This window comes from Xyrauchen texanus, chromosome 22 (genome assembly GCF_025860055.1).
Source record: "Xyrauchen texanus isolate HMW12.3.18 chromosome 22, RBS_HiC_50CHRs, whole genome shotgun sequence".
Lineage (NCBI taxonomy): Eukaryota > Metazoa > Chordata > Actinopteri > Cypriniformes > Catostomidae > Xyrauchen > Xyrauchen texanus.
Genome location: NC_068297.1, coordinates 10,326,118 through 10,351,972, shown reverse-complemented (window position 1 = coordinate 10,351,972; position 25,855 = coordinate 10,326,118). Strand labels below are relative to the sequence as shown.

The 25,855-nt window shown below is 39.0% G+C and overlaps 1 protein-coding gene across 3 annotated transcripts in view; it reads right to left on the bottom strand.

Moving 5' to 3' along the window:
* Nucleotides 1-2,937: 2,937 nt before the first annotated feature.
* Nucleotides 2,938-25,855, bottom strand: part of LOC127662829 (B-cell lymphoma/leukemia 11B-like) — a 59,903-nt gene continuing 36,985 nt past the window's right edge. For 2 of the 3 annotated variants that reach the window (XM_052154189.1, XM_052154190.1), the window contains one exon: nt 5,857-8,048. In XM_052154189.1, coding sequence (XP_052010149.1) covers nt 6,052-8,048 — 1,997 coding nt within the window. In that variant the 3' untranslated portion in view covers nt 5,857-6,051. Of the gene's footprint in view, nt 4,113-5,856; nt 8,049-25,855 lie in introns of those variants that run through there. The other variant, XM_052154191.1, reaches the window with a different exon arrangement.

Below are 25,855 nucleotides of genomic sequence, written 5' to 3'. Positions count from 1 at the left end.
TGTTTTTGAAAAAGAAAAAGTCACAATTAAATAAAAACAAGAAATATGTGGGATATGTTTGTATAGTTCTGGAGGCACCTGCCTGATTGATGTGAAGATATTTTTTGGAGCTATTGCAGGCAACGACTGTAATATGAGCCTAATATCATCTTGTAGAGTAATATTTGTAGTGTGCTGCTTCATTTTCAGTCCTAAGGTAAAGCAACTATGCATGTTATAGTGGCCCCTAAAAGGACTGTCTTTAGAAACTGCATTAATGTCAATGCTATTTAAAACAAAATGTTTTAAATGATAACTACAATAAAACAATAATTTTACAACAGACAAAAGCTTTGTAGATATTCAATTGTAAACTTTGATAAAACATAAGGGGCAATTGAGGCCACTGAATATTGAGTTCTTCCAAACTTTCTCTCTCCATGTTTTTAATCTTGGATGGGGTATTGGGTAATCTAACCTCATTTTTAAGTGAGTGAAGTTTTAAACCCCTCTGTGATGTGCAGGGAGGTTTCGATGGCTGGCCGAGGCAGAGCATTACGTCAGGGTATTTAACACCGTGGAGAGTTGGGTACGAGGGCTTACTCATGGCGTAGCAGCCGAGATGAGTGCTAATTCACCGCCCAGGGCCCAGGACGGATGAGGCACCTGCAGAGCCAGCCATCAGTCAGCTTGCCCACCCCTGACAGGTCCCACGAGGGGATCCATATCCCTCCAACTCACATTTACCAAGCACTGAGCTCTGACACATGTAGCTTTGGCACTCTTCACAAAATGGCCTCATAATGACAGATACATGTAAAGTACTAATGTTTGCAATTGAATGAGGATTTCAAACTACTACTTAAGCAAATTAATGTTCTTTTTCTTTTCAGTCTGTGACTAAATGTAGCAAGCTGTTTAGGTTTTAAATGTGATCTGCATCTAGAAAACACTTATCATTAAGCTTTAACCACAAACAAATGTTGAATGTTTATTTGTGCTAAAAATCTTGTATTCCCTCAAGATTTTGATCATGAAAAGAACATGCCCGGGAGCCAATTATATTTGGATTGCAGTAATGTATTCAGGGATACCATTGCCATGAAAAAACAAGAAATACTGGGGATTTTGAAAATTATGAATTACAGTCATTTCTAGTAATACTAATGTAAATACTTCATCAGCTAAAAAATTCTCTTTTTGTTTGTTTTTAATCTTGGTTTGGTATTGGTTAATTAACGAGCACACTTACTGTAAAATAATTTTCTCGTCTGGCCCCTCCCCTCCCCTCCCCTCCCGTTTTACTTCAGTTACTGAACATTTTACATTTATAAAGACAGGTTTTATTTGATCTCAATGTGTTTGAATACTTGGAAATTGTGTAATGTAAAATAAATAGTAAACAGCAGTAAAGATTCTTCTTTTTTTATTATTCAAGACCTGCATCCCCAAGTTGACTTAGTCCAAACAAGGGGCATCAGTTCCAAATGCTTGGAAGAAATAAGGGAGAATGAAAGACTAATAATACACACAGAAGGGCGACTTTCAAAAACAATTTTTATAACACAAGTGAATATAATCGGCCATTTGCAATTAACCTACTGTATAAATGAGTGGACCAAGAGTGTGGTTGATCATACAAAGCTCTCCGGCCTCTACAAAGTGCTACGTCTTTTTTAAGATGCAGATATCATAGTCTAATACATTCCGGGAAGGGTTTGAAACTATACATGGGGTCAAATTGATTGATTTGTGTCTGTATGAATGTGGTCAGTTTTAGTAGTTCATGATTACTCTAATTGTAGCCTTTGGTTGGAGGCAAAACGCTTTGATCTGAAATGCACACATTTGAAGAGAAGACCATATACAGTGAGGTTTGGCTTGGCTATTAATACCTTCACATTTGTGTCCCCTTAATGTTGATTATTTTAGGTATAGTATGAGTGAGTCTATTTCCTGTGTGAACGTGTACGTGTGAACGTGTACGTGTGCGCGAGAGGGAGAACAAGAGAGAGAAAGACTTTTTACACTTTCCAGACCTTTTTCTTTACTTCCAGGTCAAAACATTATGAGACTAAAAAGTAAAACATGTTTATACTTGTGCTCTATCTTTCTCATACTTATAGCTCCAAAATCAGGTATTATGCCCAAAATCAGAGGACTGAAGGGCATTTGTATAAAAAAAAAAGACCACCTCTGCTAGTCAGAATACACACACACACACACACACACACACACAAAGATCAAGAAAGAGAGAGAAAACAAAACAAAGTCTGGGCAAGCATATAAAATTATTTACAACCAAGATAAGAGTGAACAAAACATGAACTGTTGTATATGTAGCTACAGTAAAAGGTCAGACAACCTCTTAAACTCATCTGTACATTTTTAATTTTAGTTTTCACAATTGTATCCTGCCAAATGTGTGTACATATACATCATACATACACACACACACACACACACACACACACACATCATAGTGCCTACACACATATTTCATTCCAGCCATTGAAAAACAAAAAAAGAAAAAAATCCATTACTGATGAAAAAATCAGAGAGATAAACATGTTTTCTGTAATCATCTTCCTGCTTAAGGGAAATTTCCATACATAATGTTGCGTGCCCCTTTGCCTAAATATTCTGTTAGCAGTTCTCTTTCATTCAATTTCATCTTTATTTTTGTACACCCAATGCAGAAAATAAAATTACTAAAACTCAAGACTTTTACAGTTACAGTGACAAAACATTTTAGAGACACAATTTAAATTGGACTGCAAAAGGAAACTTTTGAAAAGAAAAAGGAAAAGAACATATCATTTGAAATTATAATTATAAAAAAACAGTATTTTTTTCCATTCTATTTTTTTTTGTAAAATGCCCTGGCATTATCCAATATTACAAATACTGGTATAGTTTTACAGTAAACAAGAGAAATGTCATATACATATGTGTGTGTGTGTGTGTGTGTGTGTGTGTGTGTGTGTGTGTGTGTGTGTGTGTGTGTGTGTATACTTAAAATCCCATCACCAAAAAAAAAAACAAAGAAACAATATACACATGCCACTGTGGCATCAAGAAAAACTTTATAAGCAAACTTGGGGGGATCTTGTTTGTTTAAAACACACATACACAGAAATATAATTTTACCCTTGTACTTGTTTCAATACTGTAAACATATTTTAAGACAGAGTGCACTAAAAGTTTGACTTTTTTTTCTTCTTCTTCTTTTTTAAGTTTCTGTAGTTCCTGATTTTTGTCCAGTCTCCTCCTTGACTATTTGTAGCAAAAGAATCATATATTATTTTCAAGGGACGCAGTCTTGTCCTGAAGTTTGTGCAGTTATATGTACATATGCATACATATATACACACATAGACACACATTAGTATTGTGCTGGCTACTTTTCATTTTTATTAATTTAAATGATGTGATATCTATTTTTATCGATCATTATTTTAGAAGCAGATTAAAACCACATGGAATATCTATATATTTTTTTTAATTCTTTGCTTCACAAAAAGTGTTGCATTTGTCTTATAAGACAATAAATAGGAAGATCAGTATTCAAGGCACACTCATGTCAAATTGAATGGCAGTACAAAAACTGTCCAAATAAATTAATTTCATTTTTATAGTGCCAGCATTGTGAAAGCCAAGCCTATCAACACTGGCACTTCAATCTCAGATGCTCCCTCTAGCAAGGCCCAATAAATCAGTTTTTGAACATAATTTCTTGCTCAGAAGCCGTTTTCTCCCTTGTTTTCAAATGTGTAAATCAAAATAAAGTGCGGGTCAACTGCAAAGAGCTGTGTATGCTTACGCTCTCTCTCTCTCTCTCTCTCTCTCTCTCTATTATTTTTTTTATTTGTTTATTTAAAACCACAATATTTCCTCAGCTCAATCATTTGTGGTGGTTAGGGTCTCATGTTGAATGTCTGTTTAACTGCTAATAAATCAAGGCTGTGATTTAGGCTGACAGAGGCAGCCCTTTTTGTAAAAAAAAAAAACAAATTATATATATATATTTATATATATAGAAGAGAAAACAAAAAAAGAGAAAAATCAGCTGTGCATTCTGTAAGCGTGTTGCTACTTCTGAGATAGCGTTCAACTACACATCACAGGAAGCCCTGAATGAGAGGAAAGAAAGAAAAAAATGTCTTACTGTTTTAGTACACGCTCAACAGGTTATGACATACACTCACTGTGCAATTGACTAATCTGAATACTTGCCGATGGTTCTAACACACGGGATATAACCAGATTAACCAGATATCATAGTCAATATCATACATGTTTTAACTATCAGAAAGTCTATAATCAGATTTACTATCAGTATAAATTTGTTTCTCAAAATGATTGATAAATATATATATATATGTATGTATGTATGTATGTATGTATGTATGTATGTATGTACAAAAATGCATAGGGCTGTTTCAAGTGTTTTAACAAACATTTTAATAAAATTACAATATTATAGAATGTATAATCGAATTTGCTCCTGCTATCTAATCTGGTTAAAGTGGTAACTCCCTTTAGAACTGCAGACCCTAATACCCATAAATGAAACAACAGAACTGAACACAAAAGAACAAAGTTTAGATTTAAATGTCAGTCAATGGAAAACAGCTCTTCCTTGCTTTTGACTAATGTGCTATTAGCTTTACTAACCCCAATTGGACTGCAGACCGTTCTCTCTCTCTCTCTCTCTCTCTCTCTCTCTCTCTCTCTCTCTCTCTCTCTCTCTCTCTGTGTGTGTGTGCTTTCCTAGTGTATGAAAACTGTTTCATTCTCTGGCCTAGATGTCTTTCCTTTTAACTTTACAGCAATGTAGTCTAATGAGCCACTTTTATGTGAAGGATGGTGTCGATTCATGACTTTTAAGGGTGCTTGGCAGTGTAATATGTGTAAGTGCGCAGACAAGGGGAGGGCTGTGAATAAGCTGAACCAGAGGATGGCTGAGATCAGATAGCAGACTTGGCAGAAGTAGCTATACAGCTCACCCTGAGTTGTTTTAAAGCTCACAAAGAGAGCTAAAAAGCCATCATCCTTCTACTCACTATTGTGCTGTTCAGCTAAATAAAACTGCTTTGATTAAGTGCAATGGAGAGGGAGCTGGGATAAAAATTCACTATGGACAATTTGAGTGAGAGCATGTGACTAGCGTTGTCTGGGATGGTACTAGGTACCGATAAGCAGCTGCCTTTGCTTTCAAATGTTTTTATAGTCTTCCCTCCCTGATTTCAGGTCCTTAAGAGTAGACGAGGATTTCAGCCACACAGATTTCTTTAGATCTACTGTAAAACTGATATTCAGTGCTACATACCCAATTAGATTGACATGTTTACAATCAGTTCATGCTACAAGATCTAAGGATTGTTGTCCGCTCATTTTGAATGAATAAAGCATGAATAATGAACAAAAAACAAAAGGAACATATAGCTTTCTCAGTTCAGCTTTTGAAATTTAAGAAACTGAGTGCGGCTTCTCTTCAAGAAATTACATGTGTATCTTAAATAATCTACATTGTAAGCAGTGGCCTATGGATTTCTGAAACGATACTCTGTTTGGCAAAAAAAATAATTCATAAAATCTCAGGACGTCTTTTTTGGTAAAAAAAAATTAAATAAAAATCTCATCCAATCTCAGCATCGGAAAAAAAGAAGAATATGGAATTAAATGAATAAAAATGAAACTGCACATGCCAAAATATTTTTACAAATCCAATAAATACAGAAATTATTGCACAGTTGAATGCTCCATTTTAAATATTGTTTAATTTCTAAATGTATCCACTAATAGAATGCAAGAAATAACCAGCTCCGAATGAACCCCACCCCCCCAATCCCCCTCCTGCCCCATCCTCTTTTTTTGTGCATTTTTCCTCTTCTTGTTTAAAGTCTTTAACTTTCTCAGTTGGCAGTTTCTATGGACAAATCAAACTCAAACCATTAACTTGGAAAAAAAACAAACAGGCAACCAACCAAACAAAAAAAAAAAAAAAACAGAGTATCCAGCTACCCCTTTTATAATCAAGGAATTGTGAGGCAAAATAGGAAATCTGGCTTAGCTTCTCTCTGCTTGTTCAATTTTGACCTCATTCGTCATCAAATGTTCCCCATGCCACTTTTTCATGTGTTTCTCGAGTGTGCTGTAGACGCTGAAGGGCATTTGGCAAATGTCACAGCGGTACACTTCCTTACCGAGCTGGCCGTGCGTCTTCATGTGGCGAGTGAGCTTGCTGCTCTGGGCACAGGCGTAGTTGCAAAGCTCACACTTGTAGGGCCTCTCGCCTGTGTGGCTGCGTCTGTGCACTGTCAGATTGCTACAGTTCTTGAACACCTTTCCACAGTACTCGCAGGTGTCGCTCCTCCGGCTCTCTTTTGAGCTGGGCCGGCCGGGTCCGGCGCCCCCACCCAGGTGCGGGGTGCTGCCTCCGCTAGCAGTACCACTACGGCCGGAGAGGCCCCCGTCCAGCAGGTCCCCTGGTGGTGTGGAGAATCGCAGGCTGCCGTTTTCGGAGGAGTGTTCCGAGGAAGTGGCAAATGGAGATTGTCTGGAATCGGTGAAGCCAAGAAAGGGATCTTTGATGAAGTGACGTGATGCCGCGTATCCAACCAGCCACTGGGAGTAGACGTTTTCAGATGGGATTAGGGGAGCTGGGGGTATGTCCATGTCCTTCTCTATTTTAATCCTCTTGTTCGAGGAGTTAGAGAGGCTGGGGCTGGTGATGGGAGTGGGCTTGCGGGGAAACAGGCCTGAGAAAGAGTCACCAGAGCCACAATTCCTTCCATTCACTGTCGCCCGCTCCACTTGGTCCATTTCCCCCACTACTGAATCGTCATCGCCTGCTATCCTCTGTCCTTCCGAGATCCTTTTGGAGAACATAAGCCGTTTACGATTGTCAGCTATCAAGTTATTGTACTGCTGGATTGAATTGAGCCCCACATTTTCCACCATCTTACCCAAGGAGAGGTTCGTCTCGTCCGAATGTGATTTTGAACCATTTTCCCTGTTTCGACTGAACTCAGAGTCCATGCTGAAGTTTGACTCAGGCCTGCTCTCATTTTCGAGCTCCTCTTCTTCTTCCTCTTCCTCCTCCTCCTCGTTATCAGGCCCCATGCCCTCACCTCTGAAGTCCCCATCCCTGTTCTTCATACCTTCCCCAGTGACATCACTTGTGCCCGGCTCGGGTGAGCTGGTAGTGGACAGACCATCGTCAGAGCGCCCAGTCATGGAGCCAGACTTATGCATGTGGGTCTTCATGTGGCGTTTCAGTTTGCTAGCTTGAGAACAGGCATGGTCACACAACTGACACTTGTAGGGTTTCTCACCTGTGTGGCTTCGCCGATGTACAACCAAATTACTCTGAAACTTGAAAGTCTTACCGCAGAACTCACAGGACTTTGTCTTGGCCTGTGTCTGCGGAGGGGTGGTGCTACTAGGGGGCATAGGCGGCAACGGAGGGGTGCTCAGAAAGGGCGACTTGGGGCTGGGATGGAAGGGGTTGGGATTGAGAATGCGATGCATAGGGTTGGCACGGCTTGGTGACAGTGGTGGAGTGGAGTTGTTGTTTCCAGCAAGCGCTCTCAGCCGTCGGGAGAAATCCATGGATTGGGACTCGATGGTCATGGGTGTCATGCGCATCACTCTCTCAAAGGCACTGGGATGCTGGGAGATTAAACCCATTTCCTCTGCACTAAGGCGTTCCAGGCGATGGGGGTCTAGGTGATGGCGTGGAGGGGGGCTGACAAAGGGTGGTGTATTAGGGAGACGGTTTTCCATGAAGCCTGGTGGGGGCTCCCGTAGTAGTGGCCCAGTCATCCGTAGGAGGTGGAAGGGGTTATTGTCTCCCAAGAAGTTGGTCAGTGGGGACTGAGTTATGGATTCAGCACTGATGGGGGGAGGAATGGAGATCCGTGGAGTCAGGGAGGTATTCAAGGAGTTGGTCTCCAAATAGATGCGGATCCCGTGTGTGTTCTGAGCATGCTGTAGAAGGAACCAGGCGCTGGTAAAGGGCTGTTTGCATGTTGTACAGATGTAACTTGAAGGTTCGTCTCTACCTGCAAATTAAGCAAAAAACAACAACAATCTTTATTGAAAAGTCATTATTTAGGTGTCAGGTAAAAACCCCTGTGAGAAATCTTCCTAGATATTTCAGTTTAGTGAACTAACCCACATGGTGTATCTGTTCTAAAAGAAAATCTGATGGAAAATATGGCATGGGTCAAGGAATGATTACATGTTTCAAATTATAAACTTTTTTTCTTTTTCATTTGACATTCTTATCTTGAAAGTTTCCTCACAATTTGGGCAATAGGCAATGTCTCTCTTTTCATGCTGTCAATGAACAGGACAGCTCATCCTTAATAGACCTGTGACAAGTGCAATTCCATGCTACGCTGTTAAGGGTTGGTGCTGTGGGAACACTACATTCCTTATTTCAGTTTGTCTTTAATCTTTGCTTTTACAAATGGCTGACTCATTTTAAAAGCATAATGCCAAGGCGATACTCTAAACTGGGAAAGCCTCCAAGCACTGAGACTGTCCTAGGATGCCAGAGTAATATGCCACCAAATTGGAAAATACAACTTAAACTGTGATTTAGTGAGCTCTCATCACTATCAAACAAATAAACTTGTCCCTTCAAAGAAACGGATAAAAAATTAGAGAGGGGGTTGGGGGGAGGGGAACACACATCAAGATAAATGGTTTCAAATAAAGAGTAAAAACACTGCTTGTGATTTGAGAGGCTGTGGGGGGAAAGGAATAAGAGCACCGGTCTGAGTGTTAAAGTCGGTGGCATTTAAAACAGCTTAAGGGTATTATTTACTGTTCCATTAAGAATTACTCAAGATTGTTTTTTTCTTACTTCCTCTTACATTTTTGTCTTATCCCATTGTTATACATCCTGTATACATCCTGTGTATATATATATACACACACAAACACACACACACACACAAACACACATTCAGTCTTCCACAGTTCTGATCATGTAATTTAACATATGCTTAACATATGCTTAAACATAAACTTAAGTTAATATATAATGGGGTTCAAATGTCTGAGTACAGTTCTAAAAAATACTTTGATTATGCATTTTCTAATTTAATACAGTTTTTTTTTTTTTTCATTACAAATTCTAATAAATATTTGGCATAACAATGTAACAAGTGTAACTTGAAATATCATTAATTTCAGAATTTCTTAGTATTTTGGTATGTCCTCCTTTTGTTTTAAGCACTCAAGCTGACATGGACTCCACAGGTTTGCACAAAATCTGATGATCCTTGTTATCCCAGCATGATTTAAAATATAAATGATTTGAGAAAGATCCAAAGACCATCTTCAATGGAACAACAAAATCTGACCTTTTACACAAATGAGTTACGATGGTATATCCCAAATTTGCCTACATTTGATTAGTGACCTATTAAACAGTGCAGAATCATCAACTTAAATGATTAATTTTACATCATGACGTTCAAAATCCTAAGAAATTCTTTTAATTTACAGTTTTAAATTAGAATTTGAAAGCCAGATTTTCAATGCGGACTAAGACATTTTAACCCTGCTGTATATCGAAGTGAAGTGAAGTACACTATAGGTGTGAAATAGTGTGAACAGTATTAGTTATTTTGATTAGAGGATGTGCTAAAAACTAAAGAGGCTGATGTGCTTGGTGTGGCTTTGGAGCTTTAACTATACATGACTAATTGATGATACAACTTCAACGTTACACAGGTTCTGCTATGCAAAGGGGACTCATTACCATGGCAGCACAAACAAGCCATGTGTATGAAAGAAAAAAGATGCTAAACCATCTCTCATGCCTTACTCCTGAGGCATTGGTGTAGCAAAAAACAGATCTACAAAGTCGAAATGGTAATTGTGTACTCGTAAATGAGTTTCATTTATTTATTAAATGAAAGCTTGCTGTTCTGGCCTAATGCAGCAATTTAGGATATGCAGGAAAACATATGCTGCGGTAATTGCCCGGGTATTTGATTTCTGGCTGTGCTTTGTGTACCTTTATGAGTGTTTTCATGTATATGTATGTGTGCGAAAGAGACAGAGTGCCAAGAGAACAATAGGGCGGCAGTCACACACAGGGCTCCAAGGAGCTGGGACTATGAAGCCCTCATGGGTGTCTATTTCAATCATGGCCATTGTGAAGTATCAAAAAGAGCAGGGAGAATGAATGGTTAGTATCTGTTCTAGCATTCCTTTACATGCTGCCGAAGTGCAAATCTAAACAGGGGAGTGTGTTTTCATTTGAAAGAAACAGAGACAAGGAATTACATACAGCAATAGCCTAAAGCTTCATCTTATTGGTATACCAAGATGCAATATTTCATCAAAGAATTTGAATAGTAAGTACATTCAAATGTAAATTAGTAAAAAATGTGTTGTGCCATTCCAGGATAGGCACATATGAAATTGTAAATTTCACAATTGCTGCATTAACAACAACATAAAAAAACTGTAACCTATGAAATGAGACACTTTTTATAGCACATTGGTTTGCAACCTTTTTTGAATTAGGTACCACCATAGGTGCCTCAGTAAGGCTCAAGCACCCCTTTATTGACACCAAAACACAGAAACATATATGTGTTCCTTTGCACTCATAGTATAGCGGATATCTTTTAGTTTAAAATTAATATTAATGTTAATATTATTAAAATTAATGTTATTTTAAACAAAAAGCAATCACATTTGTGACCGAAAGACTTTGATTGAACAGCCCTCCCCCACCTCCAATTTGTATTTTATTAATATATTATTTATATATGTTAAATATATTATATTTCTGTATTTTAGGTTTAAAGAAGCAAAATTGAAACCTTTACAAGTACCCCCTGAAACCTGCAGTGATTTTACCCCCTGAAAACAGCATCCTTTTGCAAATAGAAGAATTGTCATGATCAGTTTAAACAAAGTGACTTTTTCAGATGCTATGTGTTATGTCCATTTCAGTCATTCAAACTATCCAGAGAATGAATGCCCAATTATTGCCCTTTACAAGGTATAAAGACCATCAAAAGATAAAGAACTTTCAAGCACTTAACAAATGCATTTGAAAGGTTTGCTGGGAAAAGCATTCCCAATGGACGCTATTACAGTATGTGGCTGATGTGTGCGCTCAGAATAACAGCTGTTTACCTCTGCCGTCTCCCCTTGTCCTGTAAAGCCTTTGACTTAATTATAGTGGACAGAGCATAGCTGTAGCACAATGACCATGATTTTTTCCCCAGTCTCACAAGGCCTACATATATGCACACACACACACACACACACACACACACACACACACACACACACACACACACACACACACACATATAGACAATCCTCCAACCTCCTCTTGTTGTTTTATGACAGATGCTTTCAAAGACTAATGCTCAATGTCAAGGAAGCCTGGAAAACAAGCAGCGTCTGTGTTTACCAGGCACTGTCCTTTTCCTCTATGTGTGTGTGAGAAAGAGAGTCTTTCTCTACACTAACTACCGGTGCATAAAACATAGGCTATTGTACGAGCGGATTCTCTCGCCAACCAACAGAATTCGTCAAGGGGGCAAATGTTCATTTCTGCCCCACAATTAAGAAGAATCAATGGCCACTGCCTGAAATGGTATATGTGGCCAAGCTGAAAGGACTCAGGCATGAGTTTATTGAGAAGTGTTCAGCGCCTGCACTCCCGGGGGGATCGGAGTCCGACGCAGATGGCAAATAAAGTATGCAGCCCGAGGCGAGAGCACATTATGCTAATTCTAATGTCAGCTGTACTTTAATATACAGCTCTATTTAATCACCCTATTATTTCACATTTCCATATGAAAAAAGGAAGCGAGAGGGGGAGAGAGGGAGAAAAATAGAGAAAACCAGCAGCACTTCTCTTGCTACTAACACTATGATTGTGCTCAGGTTTAGGTGGATGAGTCCCTGGTTTTTCTGTCGGCATGGGGCTCTGTAGCTATTCACTAATGGGGACTTGTGTCAACACGCATTTACACACACATTTATACCTAAAATAAACCATATTGAATCATATACAGGCACACATATAATACCTCAACTAATATGATATGAAATAATGGCGAATTAGTGATTCTGGAGTGGTGGTGGTGTAGTGGTCTAAACCACATAATTGGTAAATTAATCAGAAGGTTGCTGGTTTGATCCCCACAGCCACCACCATTGTGTCCTTGAGCAAGGCACTTAACTCCAGGTTGCTCCGGGGGGATTGTCCCTGTAATAAGGGCTCTGTAAGTCGCTTTGGATAAAAGTGTCTGCCAAATGCATAAATGTAAATATATATATATATATATATATATATACACACATATATGTGTGTGTGTGTGTGTATCCTGTAAATAGTTGAAGTCAGAATTTTACATACACCTTAGCCTTTTTACATTTTTCACAATTCCTGACATTTAATTGTAGAAAACTTTCCCTGTCTTAGGTCAGTTAGGATCACTACTTTATTTTAAGAATGTGAAATGTCAGAATAATAGCTCTCATTTCTTAAATCACATTCCCAGTGGGTCAGAAGTTTACATATACTTTGTTAATATTTGTTAGCATTGCCTTTAAACTGTTTAACTTAGGTCAAACGTTTTGGGTAGCCTTCCACAAGCTTCTCTCAATAAATTGCTTGAACATGCTTTTTCAGTTCTGCCCACAAATGTTCTATCGGATTAAGGTCAGGGCTTTGTGATGGCCACTCCAATACCTTGACTTTGTTGTCATCAACTGGCTGATGTCTTGAGATGTTGCTTCAATATATCCACAAATTTTCCTTCCACATGATGCCATCTATTTTGTGAAGTGCACCAGTCCCTTCTGCAACAAAGCACCCCCACAACATGATGCTGCCACCCCCATGCTTCACGGTCGGGATGGTGTTCTTCGGCTTGCAAGCCTCACCCTTTTTCCTTGAAACATAACGATGGTCATAATGGACAAATGGATATTTTTTTTCTTTAGACCAGAGGACATTTCTCAAAAAGTAAGATCGTTATCCCACGTGCACTTGCAAACTGGGTTTGGAGCAGTGACTTCTTCCTTGCTGAGCAGCCTTTCAGGTTATGTTGATATAGGACTAATTTTAGTGTGGATATAGATACTTGTCTATCTGTTTCCTCCAGCATTTTCACAAGGTCCTTTGCTGTTGTTCTGGGATTGATTTGCACTTTTTCACCAAACTACATTCATCTCTAGGAGACAGAATGAGTCCCCTTCCTGAGTGGTAGGATGGCTGTGTGGTCCCATGGTGTTTATACTTGTGTACTATTGTTTGTAAAGATGAATGTGGTACATGAAGCATTTGGAAATTGCTCCCAAGGATGAACCAGAATTGTGGAGGTCCAAACAATTTTTTCTGAGGTCTTGGCTGATTTCTTTTGATTTTTCCATGATGTCAATCAAAGTGTCCCCTGAGTTTGAAGGTTGGCCTTAAAATACATCCACAGTTACACCTCAAATTCAGTACACCTCCTATCAGAAGCTAATTGGCTATTTTTCTAAAGGCTTGACATCATTTTCTGGAATTTTCCAAGCTGCTTAAAGACATATAACTTTGTGTATGTAAACTTCTGACCCACTGGAATTATGATATGGTCAATTAAAAGTGAAACAATCTGTCTTTAAACAATTGTTGGAAAAAGTACTTGTGTCATGCACAAAGTAGATGTCCTAAACGACTTGCCAAAATTATAGTTTGCTCATGTTAAATCTGTGGAGTGGTTAAAAAATGTGTTTAAATGACTTCAACCTAAGTGTATGTAAACTTCTGACTTATATATACATATATAGTACAGTATATTTTCAAAATATGCACACAAAAAAATAAAAGGCCAGGGACACTTAAGGAAATAAAAAGTATGACTTTTAATGTAATGTATCTTTAATCATTTAACACCCAAAAGCACAGTCCTAAATCAATGCAAAATAGCAAAAAACAATTTTGCATTGGTGCAAAGAATTCTGACAGAAGACCTCTCCGATTTCTCTGATTCTTAAATGAAAGGGTCAAATAGCAGCATGCACGTTCTCCTGATAAGTTTGGAGTGATTAGTCTATTTTAAATTAGATATTCCCAACCAGGCATAGCTGCAGGGCGGGAGAGGAGATGAGAATGAGGATGGTATTGTGTAAAAGTGTGTGTCATTGGTGGTATCAGTCGAGCATGCAGACCCCAATTCAATTAAAGAGAAATTATCACTAATAACAATCGTAGCTCTCTGCACACACAGACGTAAACGGCATGCAAATGTCGGGCTTTAAGACACATTAAGCGAAAAATACAATGATGACAGTTAATAGGTTTCAATATCTCACTGAGGGGTACAATGAGCCACTTTAGCTTTCATCCTGAAAATTTAAAAAAAGAGACAGAGAAATGAGAGGACATGCATTTTTTGCTTTTCTGCTGTCGTATTCTAGAGATCACAGTCAGTGTCACAAATTCCAATGACATACCACATTATTTTGTGGTTGTTGTTAAAAGCGAAGTGCCCAAAGTTTGATCGTAAATTGCACCTAAGGAAATCCATTGCGAATTGATTGTCTTTTGTTGTCCGAATCATTAATGACATTAAAAATTAAACCCAGAAATATTGTATCATCAAATGGATAAAGAAAAGAGAGTTGACGAGCACAGATGTGGTGTGTGTGTGTGTGTGTGTGTGTGTGTGTGTGTGTGAGCGTGTATTTATCACTTTGTGGGGACCAAATGTCCCCATAAGTATAGTAAAACCCGAAATTTTTGACCTTGTGGGGACATTTTGTCGGTCCCCATGAGGAAAACAGCTTATAAATCATACTAAATTATGTTTTTTGAAAATGTAAAAATGCAGAATGTTTTCTGTGAGGGTTAGGTTTAGGGATAGGGTTAGGTTTAGGGGATAGAATATAAAGTTTGTACAGTATAAAAACCATTATGTCTATGGAAAGTCCCCATAAAACATGGAAACACAACATGTGTGTGTGTGTGTGTGTGTGTGTGTGTGTGTGTGTGTGCATGTGTGTGTGTGTGAATGAGTCAGAAAGAAAGGGAGAGACTGAGCAGGCAAATCAGATTGTTTCGTGAGGACAAAGGAGCAAAACTCTTCTGGAATTTTTGATTTTTGACACAATAAAAGCTGGTTATAAATTGAGGGGGAGGGAGAGGAAAGGGGGAGAGAAATGGGATATAGCATCTTTTAATGAGGTGCTCATTTGCTGACAGTGGTTTTCACTATAGGGACTTAATTTAGGCTGTCATTAAGTTATTATCTAGCTTAAAGAATTTTGCCATACTGTAAGTAGCGTGTTGGGTCTGGAAGCTTTTCTCTCTCTATTAATGGAAGCGTGCCGCGCTGGCCTGGACAACTGCCTGTGTTTTGTTTGGCTGTCGTTCACACACAGCTTTGGCAGGGGGCTTCTTGGATGGCTTACAGAGGAAATAGGGAAAAGTGCATGCAAGAAAGAAAGGGTGAGTGAGAGAAAGAGAGAGAGAGCGAGAAACTAGTTCTCGCTCGTGCACGGTAGCTTTTCTGGATTCACGAGGGAGACCGGTGTTCCATTTTCAGCATTTACAGTTACGCCATCCAAATTTCCTACAGAAACTACTGTCATAGTACAGTAAAGACAGATCCAGGGAGAGCCACGGGGCTGACCGAGATGCGTTTCAGACATAAGTGCTTCATCATGGCAGTCTGGAAAAAAATGTCTGTTAAACGGCTGTAAAGAAGCTGTTGAAAAGAGAAAAATTACTATAACTTAATAAGAACAGGTTAAGGGTACTTGCATTGAAAATACACTTAAGAACACCATGATGTGCTAATATTGTGAAGTTTGACGTATTAAAATCTGAGAAGGATCCAACAGAGAAGGACCCCTAATGGACCCATCTTTATGTTTGGCGTAACCAAGACCCGAATGCTTTATATATACTGTGTATATGTATATATATATATATATATATATATATTTCTTCATTGCATTTATTTATTTTTATATTTAAGATCCCAAACACAACTAATGTTACATTTTTCATTGAAGATGCTTGAAGCATATTTCTTATACATTCTTATAAGATTAGAAAAATTAATAAAGTAACAACCTTATACTTTGAGCTATTAAAATGGCATGAGGGTTTAGAGAGTAATACTGGAAATATGAACACACACACACACATAACTTAGTCCAATCCCTGCGTTGCGTGCACATCAGATTTAAATGCCGAACTTTGTGGATGGTCTAAAGCAAATCACCCTTGTCTTATTACAGTTGTTTAGAGTAAGGTGCCAGACTTGTGTGGAGTCCCTGCTTCATGTGAACGTCTTCTGAGATGTCTTTAATAAGCCCCACCTTCATCCCAACCAAGGCTTCTCCCAGTCATTTTTTATATTGATTAAGTGTTGTCTGGTCCTTAATGATAATTTAGAGGGACTAAACTTCACAGGCCTCTAGATGGCTATTCCGCAGAATGATTATTAGTTTGGACACCCCACTCGAAAATTAAGTTAGTTTCTTCTCAGATAGATATGCAGAGTGACGCATGTCTCATTAATTAGGACTCAAGCTGCTGTTTTGCGGAGGAGAGACGAGTCTGGTGAAACATGGCCGCAGCCTTATTCAGCAACGACGTCTAGCTGCAAAGGATTTTAAAGAGTCGCCACACGTCTCTATTCAACCAGACAAACGCACCAAACAGAGACACAATTGTGAGGCAAAATACTTGTCTATCTGAATCTATGGGATTAAAAGAGAGGAAAAGGGGGGAGAAGCTGAGTCAAATTGCAGTCTCTCATGGTTCAATGGTTTAAACTGTGAGCCGACTGTACGGAACGACTGAAAAGGGTAAGAACAGGGAAATAATCCATGGACGACACAGCAGGTCATTTTACACTCACAACAATAAACACGATTTGCAAAGCTAGGGCCACTGAAGGCTTGTAAGATTAAAAAAAACAGTCTGTAAACATTGGTAGAACTAAGATGATGTTATGGCTTGGATTTCAACACTACGGCTAGGCTAATTTTGGAGGAGGCAGAGTGCAGGGTAAGTCAGCAAATGAGGGCTGCATGCATACAGTCACACCGCTCTCTGGAATGATGAATGCTATTGTACTGTAAGGAAGAGGCGGGTGGCGCAGACAGCGAGTGAGAGAGAGAATGAGAGGGCCGTACTGCATTGTGTGTCTCCCCTGCTGTTCCTCCCTGGAGTACTGTGATGTGTGCTCTTCAAAAGGGCTCCTGTCACCGTCACTGCTTCATTTAAAGTCAGACTACCCTGAATTTGCATCTTGCAACATCTTACAGGACGTGCCATATGCCGTCCAAAAAAGACAATGCTCACAAATAAACTGGCAACCACCCCCCCCCTCCGCGCCCCACTCAGAAAAACAACATCTGAGGCGAGAGGATGTTGTTTAAAGATGGCACACAACAACAACATCCAGTCACCGTCTGCAACAAACTAAACAACAGAAAATCACCTCAGTACGAAGAGATCTGGTTAAAAATAAAAAAAATTATAATGACTGTCTATATATCCACATGAGGTGTAGGTGAAAAAAAGCTGGTTAACACCATTCATGGCACTGATCTGAAAATAAATTTTCACCATTGTAAATTTAGCTGGCTTTCCATGTGCTGGAATCCTCTCAGGAGTCTACACCGGGCCCCAAGTGCAGACTTCATAGCTCACAGCTCAGTCGGAGAGTGCAATAACGAATAAAAATGCTCATTACCGAATGATTTCAGTTTTCTCTATGATTCAATTTGCAGTAATTACTGTGGCCTGTGCTAATAAAAACTGCTAAAAAACGCGAAGGTCAACTACCAGTTAGGCGTGTTCATTTTCATCTCAATGTATTCATCCTCGCTGCCTAATGGCTCAATTTTCTACCCTTGCTCTTCAATAAATTTTGCTAGAATTACAGGTTAAATAGCTAAATTAAATCATGGCTATTATGGAAGCCTGCACCAGTCGGAGAGGGAAACATGTTTACCTCTAGATCTACAATTGCTGGGGAAGTGCCAATCACTAGACAGTTTACAATTAATGTCAACTGTGTCAAGGCCATCAAATTACAGCATTCATTCCCTGCTCAGTGCCCTCAGTGCTGTGAAATAAGAGAAATGCATGCAAATGCCTTATTACGGAAAAATCAAAAGGGTATTTGTCACACACTGTAACAAATTAGGCTTTTAAACAAACTAGATGCAAGGTGACTTGGGGATAAAGACCCCCAAAAAATGGAAACGAGTAAAAGATCTGATGTTTTTTGAGGAGTCTTCTATTAAGGTCAAGTTTTAAGTACTTTGCTTGGAGTTATTAGATTAGCACCAAAAAGAGATGGTCGAGATGCATGGTGAAAGGTTTAATTGCCAGGCATCGGGTCTTGGAGGTGTTTTTTAATTGCTCAGGATGAATTTTGTTCCATCTGATTACCCAGCATACTCTAATGACCAGGGCTACTTATAAAAAATGTGAGAGGTGCAGGCAGATATTGAGGCTGGGAGGTAATTTGTGTAATGACTGCAGAGACCGAGAGAGGAGAGAGAGCATCTGATTTGGTACCTTCATTCATCCTGGATATTCTGACTGGAACACCAGGCAGTCTGTATGTGAAGAGTCCCCTCATTATCTGTCCTCGCGCCCCTTAACGTTTAATTAATATCTTAACCTTTTGAGTTATTTTGGGAGACTCCTCTTTTCATGCTGGAGTTGAGCAAAAGAGGGCGAGCGAGATGTGAAAAAATTGGTCACATGGGACTGCAAATCCCACTTCAAAACTGGACATCCTGTTAACCAGGACTTACTCAGATAACCTTGGAATTTCCAGAGCTTTAGAAGTCTCCTGTTCTGAGCTGGAGCCATCTCTCTTTGAACTGAGTTCTTAAATTATTAAGGTCAAGATTATATTCCTTGTATTTCATGGTACCTGCAGACTATGCGGATTGAGTTGAGACAAAAGGAGAGAAACTCTATCTCTCCGTTCATCCAAAATTGAAAATTCCATCATAGTTTTTGGAACATTTTATGTTTGGAACAGTATGAGGGTTAGGTAAATGGTGGCTTAATTATCATTTTTAGATATACTTTAAAGTTCTCCAAGAAAAACTAGAGAATGAGAAAGAGATGAGAAAAACTCAGAAACAGTACTTCACATTGTGGATCGATAACTCGAAATGCCATGAAGCAGGTAACACTGAACGAGAGGGTCCAGCGTTTGAACTAGAGTGAACATTTGAGGTTAAGCCAGAACTGACAGGATGCTTCTGGGCCCAGGGTGCCGGAGTGCTCCACATTTGATAGAGTCAATGTCACGACAACCTGATTTGCATTTAGAACAAAGATGACATGAGCCCTAGGCACAGGGTTCCTCCCTCCCATCCGCCCAGCTTGTGGAAAGTTTCCTGACATTTCTTGCATTATTAAGCCAGGGGCTTCATTACCATGTGTGTGATCTGGGAGTCTCCCAGGCCTCTAATTCCTCACCTTGAATTGCTAATGTCTTGTTTTTGACTATCATGGCAAATCGGAGGCAACAATTACATGCAAATCAGTCCAGGCGCATTGTGCTTCTGCGAACAAAGCTGTTGAGAGCCAGAGCTGCCTCTGGTTTCCTCGTACGAAAGAACACTTCATGCTTTTATGCACAACACTTGACGTATGCTCGCAGGCAGAGCTACACCTGCTACGAATGCCTCTAACTGACATGTGCCGTAAAGAGTAGTGGTCTCTATGGCCGCAAAGTTACACATCTCAGATTCAGGGACAGAACTGTCTGCCACAAAGACAGTGGGTTAATCTGAGGGGGAGAGATGGCATTCAGCAGGGGAGCAGGGAATCATGGGTGATTTACTAAGTGTAAATGAGGCGAAGGAATCTGGAAGCAGCTGTTTTTACAGTCCACTTGACATACTAGTGCAGACCTGGACTGGACAGAGCAGAGTCATTTCCCACAGCTAACATCTGCTTTACATTCTCTGCCTCCGATCTGCCAAATCCCCAACTGGACAGGTTCAGTTCAGGAGGATAAACAAACTTCAGCAGTTTGGACAATACTGCTCCCCCTTTTCAACTACTCTTTTTCCATCTTCTCTCTGTCGTCTCTCTGTCATTTACATACAGAAATACTGTATATTATATCTTGTCTTTATTTAGGTTTTGCCACATTTGTAGGAACATTGAGATATAGGACAGGAAATATTGTTGAGAATAGTATCTGGAAATGTTGCAAGCCAAATTTAAGTGTACATTTCACTCCAACCAAACAAATAATAAATAATAATAAATAAATAAAAAGAAATGTTTATAGAGGATCCATCCATCCATCCATCTATCTATCTACCTTGTAATAAAATAAATAAAAATGATAAAGGGTCAAATATAAACAGATTTTAAACATAGAAAGAAGATTAATTTAAATTGTATAGATATTCTAATTATCTATCGATAAATACTGTGTGTGTGAGTGTGTGTGTGTGTGTGTGTGTGGGCATATTTATGTGGTTTACGAGAACTTTTTTGGTGACAAGCTGGTAATTGCAAGGGTATTATGCTATAAATAAGGTTTATGATGACATTTCTAGTGTCCCCATAATCATCACTTAAAAAATATACCAAACGATGTTTTTTTTTTATGTTTTTCGTGAGGTTTCAGTTTAGGGGTAGGGTTAGGGGATAGAATCTATAAATCGTAAAATATATATATAAAAAAAAAAAAAATGTTGTCTATGGAGAGTCCTCATAAGAATAGTGTGTGTGTGTGTGTGTGTGTGTGTGTGTGTGTGTGTGTGTGTGTGTGTGTGTGTGTGTGTGTGTGTGTGTGTGTGCACGATTGAGCAGCAAGGCAGACGAGGAGATGCGGATCTAAATGCAGTTACACTTTATTAAATAAACAAGCAAGAAAAAACACAAAGGAAAACCCTCAAAGGGGAAATAAACATAAAACTAGAAAACACAGGCAGGGAACACACACCAGGCTAACAACATTCAACGAACGACAAGGAGTGAACAAAAAGCAGGGCTTAAATACACAGTGAGTGATGACTGAATGAGACACAGGTGAAAACAATGAACAAAATGGCAGTGATGATGGCAGGTGGATTCTGGGAAGTGTAGTTCTAAACAATGACAAGTGAACACAGGGCAGACAACAGGGGAATGAAGAGAAAACTAAGGAAAGCAAAGGTGACAAAAAAGGCAAACAAGGGCAACAGTGAAACAAGACAAGGAATTCCTAACAGTGTGTGTGTGTGTGTGTGTGTGTGTGTGTGTGTGTTTGCATTTATTGAATTGATTCATCCTGTAAACAGTCCTAACCCCAACCCTAATCCTATACAGATTATCTGAATGCATTAAATCTTTAAAAGCAAAAGGAAAATGTAAGATGCAGAGTGCTACAAAAATGCTCACTACCAGCGATCAGCCATTTGAACTTGATCTTGGAAGGTGGAGTGCCCTAACAAAGAAATACACAGCCAAAACTTTTACTCCCATAAACCAACACAAATCCCCATCATCCTGACATAATTTCACACAAAGGACATTATTTATATTCATCTTTGACAGCAAAAGTATGTGACCATGAGAACTGACATTTATATGACTGTCTGTGTTTTCCCCCTGACTGACATAGAGGCCTTCTCCGAGTCTTCTTCTCCAATGCTTGGAGCAAAATCCGGGTTCATGCGAACCGTCTCCTCACGTGAGATTAGGGGAGGCAGGGATTAGGCAGTTCGGGAGGGGGTACAGAACTGAAGGGTTACTGGCACTATTTCTTATGAATTTAAACGAACGCTGAGCAGCTTAGCAAAATCAGAATGAATTAAATTCATTAACTCGCTCAGTGACAGCAAAGTGGCAAGGCGGAGAGAAGAATAACAATTTCTCTCCTATGAGGTCATGTCATTCCAAAACAGGCCAACATAGATAGGCAGAGAGCATGTGTGACTGAATGTGTGTGGGTCAGAACTTTGACGATCATGTCAAGAAAGCTTGGCTCACCAGGACACTGTCAGGAACAGGGGCTAAATGTGAAGAGAGGGTTTCATCACCCTTCATCTTCTCAGTGGATGGGGGAAAGCTGGGAGTCAAATTGTCATTACCAGTCCACTGGATTTACTGCCTCTGGAGAACATCAGCTTTTAAATAAGGTTTTAAAATTATCATAAGTGTGTCCATGTGCAAGTATGTGCGTGTGTGTGTGTGACATGAAAAAGGTGCTTTCAGAGGTTTTCTGGTAGAGGAACCCAAGCTAATACAGAAGGCCGATGTCAGCAGCTCTGTGTATGAAAGCCTGTGTCATGTTAACAAATTAAAAGGATTAGAGGTGAATGGGACAGACACAGCTTAACATCGGCATGAGGCTGGTCAGCACCGTGAAGGGGGGAGTGGGCAGCGTTTAGATGAGATTGGAGAGAAGGGGGGCAATCAAAGCCCCTAATCCTGCTATACAGGTCTTAAGTAGCCCCAGCCTCACCTGCATGCATGTACCTGCCTCAAAAGGCGAGAGACAGCTTCTCAGAACTGAAAAATGCTGTGAGTTTAAACATTGGGCTGAAATTGTCAGTCTAATACCCCTGCTTTGCTATCTTTTTTTTTTTCCAGTTCTAGAAATCAAACCTTAATGGGATAGCAGAACCAAAAATAAAAAAAAATCTGTCATCATTTACTCACCCTTATGTTGTTCCAAACCAGTATATAAGGTGTGAAAAATGTAGCCTCAGTCACCATACACTTTCATTGCATCTTTTTTGTGTACAATCAAATGAATGGGTACTAAGGCTACCAGAAAGACTAATAAAAGAATGCCATTTGGGTATGGAACAACATCAGAGTGAGAAAACAATTACATAATTCATTTTAGGGTGAACTATCCCTTTGAATTTGAAATAAAGTGTAATACACCATAGCTTATTTAATCAAAAAATTGTAGACCTACTATACCTACATAATTGATTTTGAAATGTATTTTTTTTTGTATGTTCTCTTTTTTTTTTTTACAGTGGCAAAAAAAGCAGTGGCACTCAAACAGACAAAAGCGTCACAATGTCCCTTAATGTAAATACGGCTAATCTCATCCACTTTGTCAGTACTGACAATCTCAATCTCAATGAATTCTCAGGGCCACCAAAGCTTTCTCTGCTAGCCTAACATGCTAAAGAAATATATATTTTGCATCCTTTCATTCTCAATCAGCTTTTTGCCAATGTATTTTTAATCGCTTTCCACTCTTAATTAATCTACAAACAAATTGAGGAAAAACAACAAGTGTATCCAGTCAGAATGTATTCCTTGATGCTTACAAGCAAAGTGTGACAACTGTTTTACAAAACACATACCCGAAGCAGCGTGTGAGTTTGAGCCCCACCCCGTCAGGCCTTCAGAATTTCTTCAGAATCCCTCAACAGTGCAAATTAATGGGTAACTAAAGTCAGAATGTCAGATTCATCAGCCAATAAGATTGATTTATTTGTTCTTGGTGCAAGTGATCTTTAGGATATGTCCCAGTCGGGGCCTTCTAGCTGGCCTTGAGTGACACAATCACGCTTCGTAAGTGCTTTTTGCATTGCTATAGCAACATCAGGAGTTTTCTAAGTGTAAATTAGGCTGCTGGAGAATTCAGTGTCAGATCAAGTTTTGAAAAGTGGTGCTGTGTTCCATTCAACTCGGAAAGTCGGATTTTAAAGCGTCCTACTAGGAAAAGTGCAATGGAATGCATCTTTAAGTCAGAATTACAACTTGTAGACTCGTGCAGAAACTCTCAACTCTGATTTCGCCGAGATGCAGGTGCATGATGTCACACAAACATGTTGACACTCAGGGAGAGATACAAAGTAAGTGAAAAATATTCACTTTATTAAGTAATACCTATAAATGAGTTTGTTTCCATATTACATGATATTAAAGCTTGTATAACAAATGCCTGCAGAAACAGGTGTATAAAACATTATAATCTCTTTTGATAATTGTACACCTGAAGCACTAGGATCAATGCTGCTAGGACTGCAGCATTGTTTATCAGTTGGGTTGCTAAGAGACATCTCTAATGAGAGTCAAACCCCTGCTAATCTAACAGGAGCGTTGTAGTTCCGAATATCGGGGAATGGAATGCATTTATGGTCGGATATATCAATTAGGAATATCCCACATCCAACTTGAATGGAACGCAGCATAACCATGTACCCTGACAAAAAAAAATATGTTGCAAGCAACATTTAAATGGCAAATATTATTAGATAGATTTTTTCAGTGATTATAGACCTCCTTGGTAGATTTGTATGAAAAATTATTATTTTTGAGTGTCAGTTCAGGAGACGTTCATTTCACAAAACAGTCAAGCTGCAGTTAAAATTAGGCTTGCTTGAGCATTAAGTGTCATTTCAAGTTTTGGCTTTCGTACATGGATGTGTTTTAAAAATGTCAGTTGGCATTACTAGTTAGCTGCGACATAATGTATTATGCCCAAAGGCATACGGTGTCATATTCATTGTGAAACTGTGTTTTCTTAATGGCATGAATCACACTGAAAGCATAGACTTAAAATGCATGGCCCGCCACTGGAAATAAATGATTAGAATATCTAAAATATTTTTATTGTGTTTTACATGAAGTTTCCTGTAGAAAATGACACACACACACACACACACACAAGCTCAGCTTTGCCAAGATACCAACATCTGCAAGCAAAAGTCAGAGATTTTAATATGAACACAAACAATTCTCATTAAATTTTTCCAAGACCAAATAATGTGCCCAAATTAATTTTATAGCTCACTACTTCTACTGTATGATTAAAAAAAAACTGTATCATGTACTGTATCTTGTTCTTATTTTATTTTACCTATTGGAATTTGAGGGGAAATATCAGAAACAAAAACATAAACTTCAATTAAACACACAGTAAATGAGATCTCCACTAAATCCCCTAAGCTATGTTCTAAAAAAAGAACTTATAGCGAAAGTGTCTTGTTCTGTGCAAGGATACATTTTTAAAACTCCAGTTGAGTTGCTACTTCTCTGACCTGGCAGGCTCGTGTATGAGTACTGTAGCTTGAAAATCTGCCTATTCCTTCACAGTCACAGCCTGACAGATTGCTCTGTGGACTCCTAAACACATTTACTCTCCACCTCAGTAGTGGGTGTTGAAAATGGCTCCCATGGTAGAACAAAAATTAAGTTTTGGAATGAGGTTGGGCACCCTTCTTTACCCAGCATGGGAAATTCGAGAGAACTGCTTTTGGAGGGGTGCAGGAAGCCTGGGGATGTCTGCATGCTATAAATAAGCAGGATACCTCATTCAGGCTCCTGGTGGCATTATTACATAATTCTGAAGGTTTTTGTATTTGTATAAAAAAAAAGTAAAAAGGGACGATAAAACATTAAGCTGAACTTAATTTATGCTTTGGTTGAAGTTAATTTAACATCTTTTTTTAACATCTTTTCTTCAAACAATTATTAACCCCTAAGTGTTCCCCAATCCCCTGTTGAAGACCCCTAACTAAATAATCTTATTTCAGACCTTAAAATGCCAAACGTTTAGGGATAGGAGTAAAGTAAGAGGTTAAGGTCAGTCTGTAATAATTATACTGTAATTATCAAAATGAAAGACAATTAGACATCCATTGGAGGTCCTCACAAGTATTTGCCAACTAACTTGTATACATGTATATATTTGATTTAGGAGGCAGTCTATGTGCTCTGGTCGAGGTCTCTATGTTTACACTGCAGAGACAGTGAGAACCGGCGGGCTGTGTCCTGGGAGAGCAGATTCAGTCCAGACATGGGTTAGAAGGGGCTGGAGAGAGGGGGGTAGATATGTCCTCTATCATAAACGGCCCTTATAAGGGCCTGATCACA